We start from the raw sequence: 15,066 nt of genomic DNA on the forward strand, positions 1-15,066 counted from the left end.
GGGATGGGGTGGGGAGGGGTTGTGTATGTGTGCATGAGAGTAAGTAAAACTTTAAATTATGGCCTTAACTGTAAGACCACTGTCATCTCTGAAATTTTTGAAAAAACAAAGTTCAGTGTATATAATCTGAAATACATTTAGTTTACAATCAAGGAGTCTGCTCTTATTCAGAAATAACACACTCTCATAAGCATTGGTAGGGCTGTGCACCAAAATCCCTAATAATCAGATGAGAATACACCCTCCAGAGAGAGTATACATTTCACGATGCCTGGGAAACCCTGGTGTTATCCCATTCTACTGATCTGGAATAAAAATTATTCTTTCAGAAAGGCTATCAAGAAAAAAAATAAACAAAGAAGGAAGTGAACATATGTAAAAACTAAATAAAAACAAAACAAAAAAGTGAGGGAACGCAGCTGCAGCAGCACACTTCAGCAAAAGTACTCACGCAGAATCTACTGGCCAGAAGTTGATCAGAGTAACAGGACTGCAAGACAAAAAATGAGGAGGTGAAGAGAGAGAGGCAGAAAAACTCAGCAGCAAAATAATTACAGAAAGATTAAAAAAACCACAACAACTGAAAAACAGAAAATCCAACAGACCAACGTGAATGACCATGAAAAGCATCTAACCAAAAGGTGGGAAATAAAATCAAAATATTAATTAAAAGAAAAAGAGAGATAACAAGCTGTTGTGCAACTGCCATTAAACAACTAATTATTATAAACTTGTTGTAAAGTTAAAAGAAGGTAAGGCCAGTCATTGATCAATGAGCATCATCACTGGTTTTGTTTGTTTGTTTGTAAATACAATGAGTTCAAGTCATTTTGTGTGACCACAAACACGGGTAGAGAAAAGAGTAAGCTAGGCTGTGGCAATCAAATTAAAAACAAAAACAAAAAAACCCTCACTAAAGAGATACCACCTTTTGGAAGAAAGTCAAAATGTAATGCTAAGATCGCTAGTTTCCAAATTACCTTATCCATTTTAAGGCCTTTCAAGAAAATCAATGCAGTAGGAGGTATTTTTCTTTTGCTAATTGAAGTTTAAATTATTGTAAAGATAGGTGAAAAAAGATGAAGGAAATGGCAATTGAAATGTCAGCTTGTGTTTTCCTTTCAGCCATAGTAAACAAAAATGAAAAAAATAAAAAGAGGCTTTACGCATTAAGGAAGTGAAGGGAGTTGGTGCCAGCTGGGGAGCTCGAGGAGCATATCAAATGATATACTACTTATTTGCTTTAGAGCTAACTACTCACGTTTCCATGTTGTCTCCCTCCAAGACAGTTTGCACAGGCAGATAGCCCATTCTTGGGTGCTTTGCAAAATACCGTTTTGTTCGGAATTTGTTTTTCAGTACCTTGGCAAAGTCGCGGACATCTTCTCCTGAAGTTGTCTGAAAGCAACACCACAATGAAATCACCCTCTAATTATTATTGTCCTTGATCATCTTTTCTTCTGCTAGATCAGGGGTTGACAACCTCTGGCATGCGGCTCGCCAGGGTAAGCACCCTGGCGGGCTGGGCCAGTTTGTTTACCTGCCGCGTCGGCAGGTTCGGCCGATTGCAGCTCCCACTGGCCGCGGTTCGCCGTCCCAGGCCAATGGGGGCTGTGGGAAGCAGCTCGGGCAAGGGATATGCTGGCTGCGACTTCCCGAAATTGCCTTGCCTTTATTCTGACTCAACCCTCTTCAGGTAAGGAGAAGCTGTTGTGTTCTTTGGATCTGGTATGAGTTCTCAAGTTCTTCTTGAACAGGACTAAAAATCACAGATCCTCAAGTTTCTTGTTTAATATGTGGAAAAGCCACCACACACTCCACTGTTAGTGGACACATTCAGGTATTTTGGAAGCTTACATCAAAGAAGGCATTCTTGGCTGACTGACAGTTAAATTGTCTATAAGGTTGATGGCTTTGTCTTGGGCTGAGACAGCAAACACTTTGGTGTTTAAAATCTTTCAGAGGGGGCCACTGTAATTCTTTTTGTTCATTTTCAAATCATTACATTCTGGACACTGAGGACTCAGTGGATGTTTTGTTCAGTCATACAGTACTTAGGGTTATTTTTCAGTTAAAAAAATAGCTCAGAGACTTTTGGCACTACATGCTCAAATTTTTTCCAGTTTAATCCTCTCCTAATTCAGCTATGCACAACTAATTAGTATGGCTTGCTGCAGCTCAGAACTAAAGAAGATTTTTACCATCTGTGAAATGGGTTCTTAAGACTGAGCTCAGCAATCTGCATGCACTCTCAGTTTTCTGTTTTTCATTATTTTGCCTGTTACTAATTTGAATTTCTTATATCTCTATGGAAAAGTGCACTGGGTCCTATAATAGACTCAAAGGAGTGAACATTGTGAATGGGAAATTCTCATTCTTATTGTTTCATTTACCTCCAATCATTTGAGGGACAGAAATTCCCATTAGTTAGAGCTCTGTTGTCAAAACCCATCATTCAGGTAAAAATGGTGGTAGCAGAGGTGTTATTCTGCGTACTGTATACATTTTTTCATGAAGTCTTTGCTTCATTTGCTAGGAGAATAAAGGTGGCAAGAAGAAACAATAACCAACTCAGTGAGATTCCTGACCCCAACTACAGTTGTGAGGAATGAACAAATGTGCTCTAATGATCTGAAGATTAGTGTGCTCTAGCAATGCTTACAGTAGAATAATCAGTTCAGATTTGTCTGTGGTGTTCTAGACTTTCCCTCTGAAATGAGCAACAGTACAACACATCATCATTTCCAGCAATGTCAGTCAATGAAGAAAGGGCAGGAAAGGATAAAGCGTATGGAGAGTTTTGGTGAAAAGCTGGCAGAAGCAAATGTATTGTACACTCGCAGAGATTCACACCAGGCAGTGCCATACCCTCCAATACACAGTGAACTGCATGTTTTAGAAAATAGTATGCATGTCATAAAGAAAATAATGGTTGAAGTCAAAAACAAATAATGCTGTAATGAAAATATATCATAAAAATGGACAGAAACTTTATTCTTGCCTCATTATAACATCTTAGGGGTATATATTTTCCTCTCTGCTTTTTTAACTCCCCATTCATTGAGACAAGCTTACAACCCTTATTCTACCTTGCACGTGTCCCTTAGTCTGCATACAAATTAGATACAAACATTTTTAGTTTCCCAGTGGGTATGTATTACTTTGATGGTTTTATTTTAAACATTTACATTTGACCAGCAGACAAAAATATAGGATCTTGTGATCACTAAACCACATTATGAACTGGAAGCCAGACTGTGGAGTGCATCAAAACTGCACAAAATGCAGGTTGCTGGGTCTGCAAAAGTGGCTTAAAGCTCAGTACAGGGGCAGTCCTTCTGCACCACATAAGAGCGCTCTGATTTACACACAGCTACAATGGACACATGGAGCCAAAAATACACTTGAGAAGTGGTGTGGTACATGATGATCTTACCTCTTCCACATTTTCCTCTTACAGGGGAAGGTAAAGAGCTGCCTTGTCTGCTCTATGCCATGGGAGAATCATCCTTACATGAATAACCCTCCCTGGACCAGTTAAACAGGGTTTAGGGCCAGATAACACGAGTGGTGAAGCACAAAGCAGAGGCATTTCACTGGAAAATCTGGCTCTTGGTCTCCAGATGTGAAAATCCAGTTCATTATTTTTAAGTACCTCCTAGATCTTTACATATCACTATATCATCTTACAACAAAACACCACCACTAGTATGCTGAGAATAATTTTGCAGCTGAAGAGACAGTCATGACCAAACAAAAATATCCACAATCTGTCAAAACAGCTATCACATTAAACTAATTCTATTAGTGACTGATCTTTCAGTACAGAGCTTATTATGCACTTAAAGTACACTGGAAAAAAGAATGGAGGTGCTAACTTGGAAGGGCCCTCATTGATATATTGTGAGTTGATTTTCCCCCCCTACCCATAAGATACAAATAGATTTTTCAAGAATCCTAGCCTTACTGTAGAATACATAAAATCAATTATTTAACACTGAGCACAGAACCCATTAGCATATAATGAATGATTTTGATATAGCGTTGTATAAACAATGAAGTAACTGGGAGTTAAGGTTTATTGCCTTTCAAACCATTACTGTTATTCCTCACTGTGCATTTCAAAATGCTAGGCTCTAAAGACTGGGGTGTATAAAAGGTGACTTCATTACAGAAAAAAAAAATCCTACACAAATGCTCTGTTAGCTTGCACATAGCAACTGAAGCTTTTTACTTCTACATAATAATCAACATTAAGGGTCACTGAGGCAGATACCTACCGGTGTGCAGTACTCCACCATTGGATAGTGCATTTTATGGCCTTTTGCCACTCGGCCAGAAAAGAAACAGCTTTGGCAGATGTCATAGTTAAAGTGCTTTAAGCTTCTGTACCTGATGGAGGGAGGAAAAAATTGCTGTTAGAACTTCATAGCCTATCATAACTGAATTTTGTTTCAATTTGTAAAGTAGTTTCCTCTGCCAATAGCTCCTTTCCCCCCAAGATTGGCTGTACACAATGCACTGTACAGTAAGCATAATAAGATGTTTGTTTGCCATATAGGGCCAATATAGAGCAATTTGAAGCAAGGTGATTATAAAATTACTTATACATTTGCAAAAAAATAGAATCACAAAAATTATAGTAATTACAGGGCAATACCGGGAAAGCACATATGCCAAAGGAAAACCGAACCAATGTCATTAAAAAAAATATACAAAATGTACCCGCACATTTCTGATGAGCTGAAATTAATGTCAGTTATTTTTATCCCTCTTACCCTTCCTGTCATCACACCTCCTAACCAAATAATTTCAACTAAAAATGCCCCTCAAATAACCCCAGGAAACTCTGTTGTGTTCTGCACATTAAATAGCAATATGTTTGAGTTCTGTCTAGTTTCTTTATTATAATAGCTTGCATGTATGAAGAGCCTTCAAATTAAAAGATCTCAATGCACATTTACAAACATCCATTTAGCCTCAGCACTTATTATATCTGTTACATTGCAGTGTGGGAAGGAGCCAGGAACACAGAGTCTGTGTTGTTTTAAGAGGTTCATTAGCAATAATTTCAAGTGAGAGAGTTAACAGCACTGTTTCTAGGTGTAGTCAGTCTCACAGTTATTAACTCTCTAAATGCCTTCCAACACAATGTGTATTTTGAAGATGTGAAAACTGAGGCACACACACTATCTAAGCATAATTTACATACCACAGTAATAGATGCCCTGGAAATACTTAAGAGATATACTAGATAGGTAAAATTAGATTAGATTTTATGCACATATGTAGCCAAGATCTGCTCGCTCCCAGTCCAGTGCTTTAACCAGAAGGCTATCCAGTCCCCTGACAGCCCTGGCTCACAACAATAGCTCCCTTTGACTTTGTTTGAATAATTATGGAGACACAGTAAGTAAATAGGCATTTTCTTATATTGCATTTGGAAATAGGAAAGTATAGAAAACTTTCTAGATGGAGTAACCTACTCGCAATCCCATCGCCTCCTTCAATAATGTTTACCATCCCCAAGTTGAAATATGCACTGGGAGAAAAGGCACAAGGAGATTAATTCAGATAGCAAGGGAACTGATACAATGACCAAAAAACAGGGATTTTTTAATATTTAAAAAAGCACCTCCTCCAGCTATCAGGGGGAAAAGTGAGAAGGAAGCGAGATACTTTCCCACAGCATCTCCACCTAAAGCCATCATTCAAACCCTCAAATGTAGGGCAAAATGATGACATCTTTATATGAATGCTGCCTGCCCTCTGTTGAATATCTGGGCTTTAGAAACAGCATTATAAAAAGCTCTTTGTAAACAGCACGATACACAGAAGTATAAATATCAATGGTAAAAAGACCATGATGAATAAAAAGCACACAAACCATACAAAGCAGCTATTAGGAAACAAAGTGATAAAACAAGTCTAAGCATAATTGAAAGTGAGTATTTACTTAGCTGTTAAGTGGATTCTGAACAGGCATACCAATACATAGCCATTTTACAACATAGTGATTTATTCATTGCTATAGTAACCACGGGGTCATCCAGATATTTAAATCCATCAGCAACATTTCAGAATCAAGAACTTCTGATTATTGTTAAATAAGAGATGTTTACCAGAAGATAGGCCGAGTAGATTCTGTGTAAAGCAATGATCATAATATAACGGTATTTCTAGCACACTAGGTTAAATAGTCCACCAATTAAACTCTCTTTCTCCGAAAAATATATAAATAGCCCTGGATTTTTGTGCTTCTGTGATTTTTTCTGTTCATTTGCATGCTTTTATATCATCATGGAAAGCAATTCATTAGGATCCAATCCAGAAAACATTATCATGTTTACAGAATAGATGGAATATAAAGTAAATTCTATAGTTACTAGGACAATCCACCAATCCTTTGGTAGGGGAGGAGGAGGACTGACAGGAAAAGAAGCATTTGATTTGAATTATCCCCCCCCACTCAAGACTGTTGTGCTCAATTCATGGATATAGTTCTCCCTGTAGGATAGCAGTACTTGCTTGTTTGTTTATTTTTTATATTTGCTAAATCAAAGGAATAAAAACAGAAACATTCTCTCCTGGGTAAGAGAGAGAGATCTTGGTATGCTAAGCGGCTGAAAGTACTGTAGCAGAAGGGGTATTATTTTGTACCTGAATCCAATAATGGGACACTCCTTACAGATGTTACACTTAGCTTGGTGTTTGGCAGTTTCAGCAGCAGCTACCCTGTGCAACACTGGCAGCCATACCATGGACTGTGGTTCCAGCCTCATCCAATCCAAGAACAGGGCTGCTTCAATTTCTGGCTTGTTATTGGCCTGTGAGAGAGGATGAATAAAGACAAGGACTCAGCAAAGAACAGCATCCCGATGACTGCCTGTCCAACCCACCAGCCTCCTCACCCTTACCTTGTCACTGAGCCTTCAATCCTGGTCAACTCTCCCATGCATCAACCCTAAATGCCACTTCCAGGACCTTCTCCTCAAGAGGCACTGCTCAGTTTCCTGAATAATGCGTTCCCTCATTCTGAACTCCACTTCATTCCCTTTAACACCTCTAACTTTTCCGTGGCACATTTATGAGCTCCAACCCATTGACATCTCTGTGCTCTCATCCTGCTCCTCTCGTCTCCTTTACTGGCTATATAGAGGATTCTCTGAGCTCCACTCATTCTTCCATCTGTTCCTCTTTTGTCCCTTTCTCCCATCACGTCATGCCTCCTAACGACCCCTAGCATTGGCTCACACCCAACATCCTCTTCCTCCATTCCTAGACCTGTGCCACTGAACTCCACTGGAGAAAATCCAAGGACCACACGATCTTCCTCCATTACAGATCTGTCCACTTCTCCTTCAGTACTGCCATCTTCTTTGCTAAACAACTCTTCCTCTCTCTCACTGAGTCCTAGATTAAAAACCCTATAGCGTATTCACTACCTTTCAGTACCTCTCTAAGTCCCTTTTCTCCACCCTGAACACTTTCTTCTCTTCCCAGCATCTGATTTCCTCCAATTCCCCATATTCTCTCTCAACTCCTGGCACTAATTCTGAGATCACTTCTCTATATCCAACACCTCCACCTATTCACTTGACCCCATTGCTAGGCAAATCTTGGGAGTTCATAATCCATCCATATCTTTCTTGACCTCTTTGCCACCTCAGGTCCTGGTTCAGCAAAGCATTAAAATATGTGCTTAATGTTAAGCACAAGTAGTCCCATCAAATCGAGTACTTAAGTAGGTAACTAGATCAGGCACTATGACAACACAGAATATCTATTTCATGGCACTGTCCTCTCTTGGTTCTTTTCGTATCTATCCAATGTTTCTTCATTTTCTTTTTCCCCATTCCTCTTTTGTAGACGTCTCACAGGTCCCTTGGATGTCTCTCTTCCTTTTACATCTTATCTGCTTAGATGATTCTAACTACCATCTCTGACAGTGATTACTCATACATCTAATTCTTCACTCTTTCCCCATCTTCCTGCATGGAGACCTGCAATCTAGTTTGTCTTTCTGACATTGCTTGGATGTTTCGCCAACAATTTCAGCTTACCACAGTTAAATCTGAGTTTCTTATTTCTTCACCTTTAGGAATTTATTTTTTAATTTTTTTTCTCCTTCTCTTGTCTGCTTTCCCCATTCTTAATTTCTACCGACAAAATTACCATCTTCTTTGACTCACAGGCTTGCAACATGAGAATCATTTTTGACTGCCCCTTCTCCAGTTTCCTGTATGTCCAGCACATACCCATATTTTGTGGTTTGTTCCTCGACAGCATTTTGAATGTCCAGCCCCATTTTCTAAGACGGGGTAGTCAAAAGGCAAACCAGGGGCCAAATGTGGACTGCCAGACACTTTTGAACGGACCACAAAACCTTTTTATTTCTTTATTATCGTTATTTCTGTATTTTCTTCTCTGGTGTTTGGACCTTGACTATACCTTGACCAAGAAATTTGGACCTTTACAAAAAATAATTGATTACCCCTGTTCTAAGATCCCACAGCTAAAGCCAGCCCAGGCATTGGATATCTCCTGCTTTGATTACTTCAACCTACTCTTCTCTTCAGCCTCCCTGATTCTAATATTGCTTTCCCTTCCTGGTGCAGTCAAAGGGAAACCATTAAAATGACTTTTTGAATTTGATGCTGACAATGTAATCTCTCCCACCTCTTTGAATTCCTCTATGAACTCCCCCTTTCCCACTACATCATATTTAAACTTTTTTGTACTTACCTTAAAGGCCTACACAACTTTGACTTGGACTATATATTGGGAGTTTAGTCCTCTCATCTCCTCCACTCTGCCAAGGATACCAACTTTGATGTCCCAATAATCATCTTCTAGCAATCCTGTTTCTGTGTGTCTCTCCCCCCTCTCCCCCGCCCATAGTGGATGTTCTCCCAGTAGTTTGGATATTCATTCAAATCCTTCCCAATGAAATGAGTTAGTAGTTAATAATTATAATTTTTTAAAAAATTCCAAACCCTAGTTATTTTCTAGTTGGGATTTCCAGTACATCCCTGTCCTCTCTGTGTTTGCCTTTTATATTTTAAAGGTCCACAGAGCAAGCATTGTCTTCACTTTGTGGCACCAAACACAGTCTACATAATTAAATTTATTTAAACAATAATAAATATTAACTTTCAGTGCTAAAGTATCAAATACATGGGCCAGAATGATTTGGGGATTGAATGTTTTGTTCAAGATTCAGAGTATCTTTACGATATCACCTGATGCTTCTCACTTTAGTAGCACCCCAGTCTGATCAGCTACCAGAGGGAACACTGACACAAATTTTGGTGGGAAAAACCTCTACATTAGTTAAAAATACAGGGATGGAGAGAGAATAGGAGGGGGAAAACAACTCAAGTTGCTTTGTTTTTTTAACACTGTTTACAACTTTGGTCACCCAATTCACTGTCAATAATTGCAAATGGGATAAGATGTCAAAAGCCGCCCAGAGCGACATCCTCCTTGCTCTTCCCAAAAATATCTTCTAAATAATGCATTCCTTTAACTTTGACCTAAAACACTGTATCAGTTTGATTAATTAGAATAAAGGCTTTGTTTTTTCTTGTGATTTTTATGCTAATTTGGGAAACGGTCAGAAAATGTAAGGGTTCCACTGGCTACATTAGAGACCAGTATAAATGGGTTTCCAATATTGTAATAATATTAGAAAACAATAGAGGGTTCCATTTTTTATACATCTCTTGTATGAAATTAGAATAATCTTCTTTGATGCACTGCAATACATCCAATGGATTGTGCATTAAACCCACCTCGTCTGACCTTCGTTTTTCTTAGCTATGGTATTTTTAAAAGGAAACACTCACTGGAGCAAAGAGAACACAAAAGAAAAAGTATAACCACCACAGTAACAAATCACAGCTCTAATTCAATAATTTGCTGACTATGTTTAGAATGATGCACATTGTCTTTCACTGAAAAATCTCAAAGCACTTTACAAACATCAATTCATTCTAGACATCCCTGTGAGGTGGGGCACAAAGCATTACTACTGTATCCTCATTTTAAGATAGAGTAATTGGAGCACAGAGAGTGCTCAAGTGACTTACTGCCCAAGGTCACTCAATGAGTCAGTGTCAGTCAGGAACTGAACTGCTGCGTCATTGCTTTCACTTATGCTCTAACTACCAGACAATACTCTTTACGTTCTCCCAGACATTCTCTGTCTTCCAAAGTATTGATGGGAGTATCTGTTTAATATGCTATTTCTAGTACAAAAAGATGAATTCTGTATTGAAATGCTGCAGTGTGTGTTGTAGACAGAATAAAAATGAGCAACCCAAAGCATCAGCCCATCCTTTTGTAGTCGCTTTAAGTTTGCAGGAAAAAAAGTTGCTCTAAAGAAACATCTCCTGTAACATTCAAAAATCCATTTTAAATCTGCAGTCACTGTTGATTGCTAATGGTCCTAAAAGTTGACTATCCAACTACTTGGTATACAGCTCGTACAAAACCTGTGCTTTGGGAGATTAGCTGCATTAAAATGTTTCAAAACTGGTTATGAATTACATTACATGAAGATTTAAAGCCACATGGAGAAAAGCTGGTCAGGGTCGGACAGTATAGGACAGACAGTTCTTTACTGTTCCCTGAGCTGCTATTATATTTTCCTTAATAACCTCTAAATCCAGTAAAGGCAGCAGCTGAAGATTTTACATAAGGGAAAAAGTCTGCATTCAGACAGAACATATCTGAAGCAACAAGAGCAAGCTGTAAAGAATATTAATGACTCCTTTCTTCAACACATTTCTATGGAACTCCCAATTTTTATGGTAATAACGGAGTGAATCATAAAGCAAAATTCATAAAGCCTTTCCCAGCTTACAAATAACAATTTGTTATGGAGGGATATTCAAATTCATTATACTTCAGACATCTGTTTTTCTGCATTTGTTTGCCAAAAAACAATTGAAAGGAGGGGGAAGCAGGGTAATTTTTTGCATCTTTATGCAATGATCAGGAGCTGACTATTTCTGCCACCGCCCTCCCCCCGGATTTAAGCTCTTCCTCCCCTTTTGCTCATTCTGGTTTTTTTAAATGTATACTGTATCAATTTGAGGACAGATCAAATTTATGTCTGTGTTGTAAAATACTGCCTTATTTCTCAATGTACAAAGTAGTAGTCCAGCAGAATCAGACATATTTTCAGTCACATACATATTATCTTCTGTAATGCTGCAATTTGGGAAATAAGTTATAAAAATAATAATATTCAGTTAATAGTGTTTTCCATCCAAGATCTTATATTAAGCTTCATTCATAGCAACCTGGGACAGTAGATAAATATTATCCCCATTTTTCAGATGAGGAAACAGATACAAAATTTATATGATTTGCCCAATGTGACAAACACAAAATAAGTTTGTGACAAAGCCAGGAATAGAACCTATGTCTTCCAACATCCAATCCTGCTTTTTTCGGCTAAGACTATCATTCCTTTTTCCTGGTCTCAATGGCTTAATAATATATTTATGCCTTCCTACGCAGCCAGCTTTCCTTCCCATCCCTGGATGTGTTAAAAAAGGGTAAATAAAGATGACAAGAAGAGTCAATGCTCCACAGTTTCCAAGGCAAGTGCTATTTCATGGTCAAACCTGAGAAGGCAATCACAATGACATGACATGAGCTAGGCTCTGCCATACGGACCGCTTAAGCCATTCTTAACCCTTGGAGTGTCTAATATGATGACTTTGATCTCTTGCATTATACTAAACCAGTCTAGTCATGGTGTTAGTGACACGTCAAATATAAATGAAATAAATTATTCTAACTGATGACATTACTGGTAAGGCTTAAACGTTCCATTCATTATCACTGAAAAAACCAGATCTTTCTTCTTTTCCCCAGCCTTGCTCTTACCATTTTAACACCCCTCTGTACAGAAGATCACTTTTAGATCTGCTCAGGTTTGCTTCTGAAAGCCAGTCTCATTAAGTTTTTGCTTCCATACAAACAGGCCCACAACTTCCTACCGAAATAACACCAGAGGAAGTGCAGTTTTATGCCATTTATAGCACAGCAGCTTGCAGAGGGATTTGTTAGAACCCTGTATGCCAGCTGCACAAAGAGGATGCACCTATTGATGATACAATGATTTTAATGGTGTTTGTCTATTTGTCATATTTCAGTTATTCATCCTGGACATTATTATTCCTTTTTTGTATTGCAATTGTGGCCTACGGTCGCAATCAGGATCAGGGCACAGACACATAGGAATACATGGCCCAAACCCCAAAGAGATTATAAACCTTTATTCCAGCTTCGGTTTGTCAGAGTACGTACTTCAGGAGTGGGCACACAGTTAAAATAGTTGTAAAAATATCTCAATCTTTCTTTTTCACCGATACAGTATACATAGATCCATAACAAATGTAGACTGTTGAAAGTCACGGTTATTTTCTTTGTATGTTTATGAATAGAATAGTATATCTGATGTTAGATATAAACTAATTGTATGTCCTCCCCTACTTGTTTCATGTGGATAACATTCTATATAAAAACTCCAGCCATACATCCAATTTCAGTGGGGAAAAACATCCTAAAATAATTTTACAGCAAAGTAAACAAACACCCCTCACATTTCACAAAGGTATTGGGGGAACAGCAGCTACATTTTCGTACAATGAATTGAACTAACCTGCTGACCTGTGGCTCTTCTTTTGCTCCCATTTCTTAGTTTCAACATCATAGTAACCCATGGAAGAAAGGTGTGTGTAACACCTAAATCATAATGGTATAATTTTTATTTTTATCACTTAGGCCCTGTCTATACTGGCCAAGGAACGTATGTTAGCAATTTTCCAGCATGATTCACTAGAAAAATACTGCTGTGGTTTCCTTGGCCAGTAAACAAGATGAGCAAGGCCTCAAAGGAGCACTGTCATGGCTGACATGCTCTGTATAGCATCTTTTCAGTTTTACCTTACAAATGAACCCGACATGGGAAACACTAAACTTTCACTCAACAAAAACTAGAGGTAAAGTACCTTTAAATGCAAGATCATGCAAGCTCACCACACTTGCCGACGACACACGACAAACATAATTTTCTTTGCTTGTAACACTGCCTTACCTCCCAAGAGCATTTATCATGTTTAATAAGGAAGAGAAAGTAGTACCTTCACACCCCCACAATACAATACTGAGAAAATTCACGCAACTTTTCATGGACCTTACAGATAATCTTTATGTACTGTGACTCAAGCATTTTCATCAAGTTTTTTTGACCTCAGTTAAGATTTTTGCCTCTAAAACACCTCAAAATATAATTACATTTTTCTAGTTTGGGGAGGATATTCCCAGTTGTATAAGCAATATATTATTATATTCTACATCACATCCTTGCTCCTCACAGTTACTATTAGCACCTCTTTTCTTTATTCAGAAAGGATGAAAAAAAAAACAAGCCTCCAAGCTGGTGGGAAGAAAAATAAAATGAAAGCAGCAGCCTAAAGTAAAAAACTCATTCCTTAGGACAAAGAATGTGCTTGTGGGAATGGCAAGTATTTTATTACCATTTGCACAGGCTGTTATAAACAGCAGTGCTGAGAACACTTGCATGTTGACAGAACAAGACTGCCCTCCCCCACCATTCCCAAGGACTTATACTTCAAACAAAGACCGGTGGAGATTTCCCCGTTATCTCCTGGTACAGTAAACATCACATTTTCACGTTGCTGTGCATGAACAGACAAGGCTGTTGCCAGGGCACCTAACCTAAGGGGGTTGGGAGAGTGAATTTTGAAATACATGTTTGCTGCTGACTTTCTAACGTGTCTGAAAGTTATTACTAGGTTATGATCAGCACAAGTAACTAAAACAAATAAATATATAAATACAAGGAATAAATAAACCCCGAAGTACAATTCTTAGTCCTTAAAAGAGACATATGAAGAAAGACCTAACATCAGACAACGTTTGGACACAACAGTGCACAAAGCACACATCCCCTGATTTATTTTTCTATATTAAATTATTTCCCTTCAAGAAAATCCCAGAAGGAGAAGGTGGAGAGGAGAGAGAAAGGAATGTGCAGCAGTGTCATTCCACCCACAAGCTCTGTGTGCTACTCTCTCCTCTCTCTCTATTTCAGGGACTCCAGGCAATCTTCCACCCCTTTCCTCATGCCAGGAGCTGTGACCTTTATAACACCCTCCTCCATACAGTTGACATCACCCCAGTTTGGGAGGCCCCCATTCCAGGGTCTCTGTGTTCCCCCCATCTCCTGCCCTCAGGTGCCCCACTTTCAACCACCCCATCTCTATTCCCCTTACTCCAATTCCCTGCTTCCGTGCCTGCCCATCCATTTCCCCCTTTCTGAGCCCCTGCTTCCCTCAGCACCACAATTCTCCTCCTCCACCCATTCCCTTACAGGTCCCTGCTTTTCCTCTCTCCGCCCTGCCTCCCACAGAAACACTCTCCACTTCTCTCCTTCCAGGTCCCTGAGAGACCCTGCTTTCTCCTTCCCATTGGCAAATACACTCCCCTACCCTCCTCCCCGAGTCCTCTCTGGGGGCCTGCTTCCTCTCCCTCACTGCCATCTGGGTCCCTACTTCCCCCACCACCATCGCCCCATCCCTAAGGTCCTTGCTGCTTTGCCCTCACCCCCACTCTTGCCCTTCCCACACACTCTGCCCTCCCTTTCCCTCCTCCCTGGATCCCCAATTCCCACCCTACAAACCCTCCTCATAAAGGCTCTCTTACTTCTATTAGAGTTGAGGTTATAATCTCTCCAGGCACCAAGTTAAGGTTCTGCCTCTGATGTGAGAAGGCAGCAGCAGGGGGAACCAAAAAGATTCCTCTGCCTGCAGCACTGGGCAGTCTGGGGGCCCTGATTTTCCTGTGAATCAGGCTCTTTCAGTGTTTTGATTTGTATCAGATTCAACAGGATTCTGCCCACTGATGGCTAAATAGTCCCAGAAATTTTGGAATTGGTTGTATGCAGTGTTCCAAAGCTATATTATATCCAAATACACAAACAGAGAAATGCAGCTGAGTGTTACACCTTGCTTTGGTCGGCCAAAT

At 39.3% G+C, this 15,066-nt stretch overlaps 1 protein-coding gene across 4 annotated transcripts in view; it reads right to left on the reverse strand.

Annotated features, from left to right (window-relative positions):
* LOC112112035 (dystrophin) overlaps positions 1–15,066 on the reverse strand; it is a 1,981,667-nt gene that overhangs the window by 38,717 nt on the left and 1,927,884 nt on the right. For 3 of the 4 annotated variants that reach the window (XM_026649948.1, XM_024207743.1, XM_026649940.2), the window contains 4 exons: positions 6,661–6,827; positions 4,281–4,392; positions 1,262–1,398; positions 452–490 (listed from right to left, as the gene is read on the reverse strand). In XM_026649948.1, the coding sequence (XP_026505733.1) occupies positions 452–490; positions 1,262–1,398; positions 4,281–4,392; positions 6,661–6,827 (455 nt within the window). The remainder of the gene's footprint in view (positions 1–451; positions 491–1,261; positions 1,399–4,280; positions 4,393–6,660; positions 6,828–15,066) is intronic. The other variant, XM_024207744.1, reaches the window with a different exon arrangement.

Source organism: Terrapene carolina, unplaced genomic scaffold (genome assembly GCF_002925995.2).
Source record: "Terrapene carolina triunguis isolate 2854851 unplaced genomic scaffold, T_m_triunguis-2.0 Scaffold23, whole genome shotgun sequence".
Taxonomy (NCBI): domain Eukaryota; kingdom Metazoa; phylum Chordata; order Testudines; family Emydidae; genus Terrapene; species Terrapene triunguis.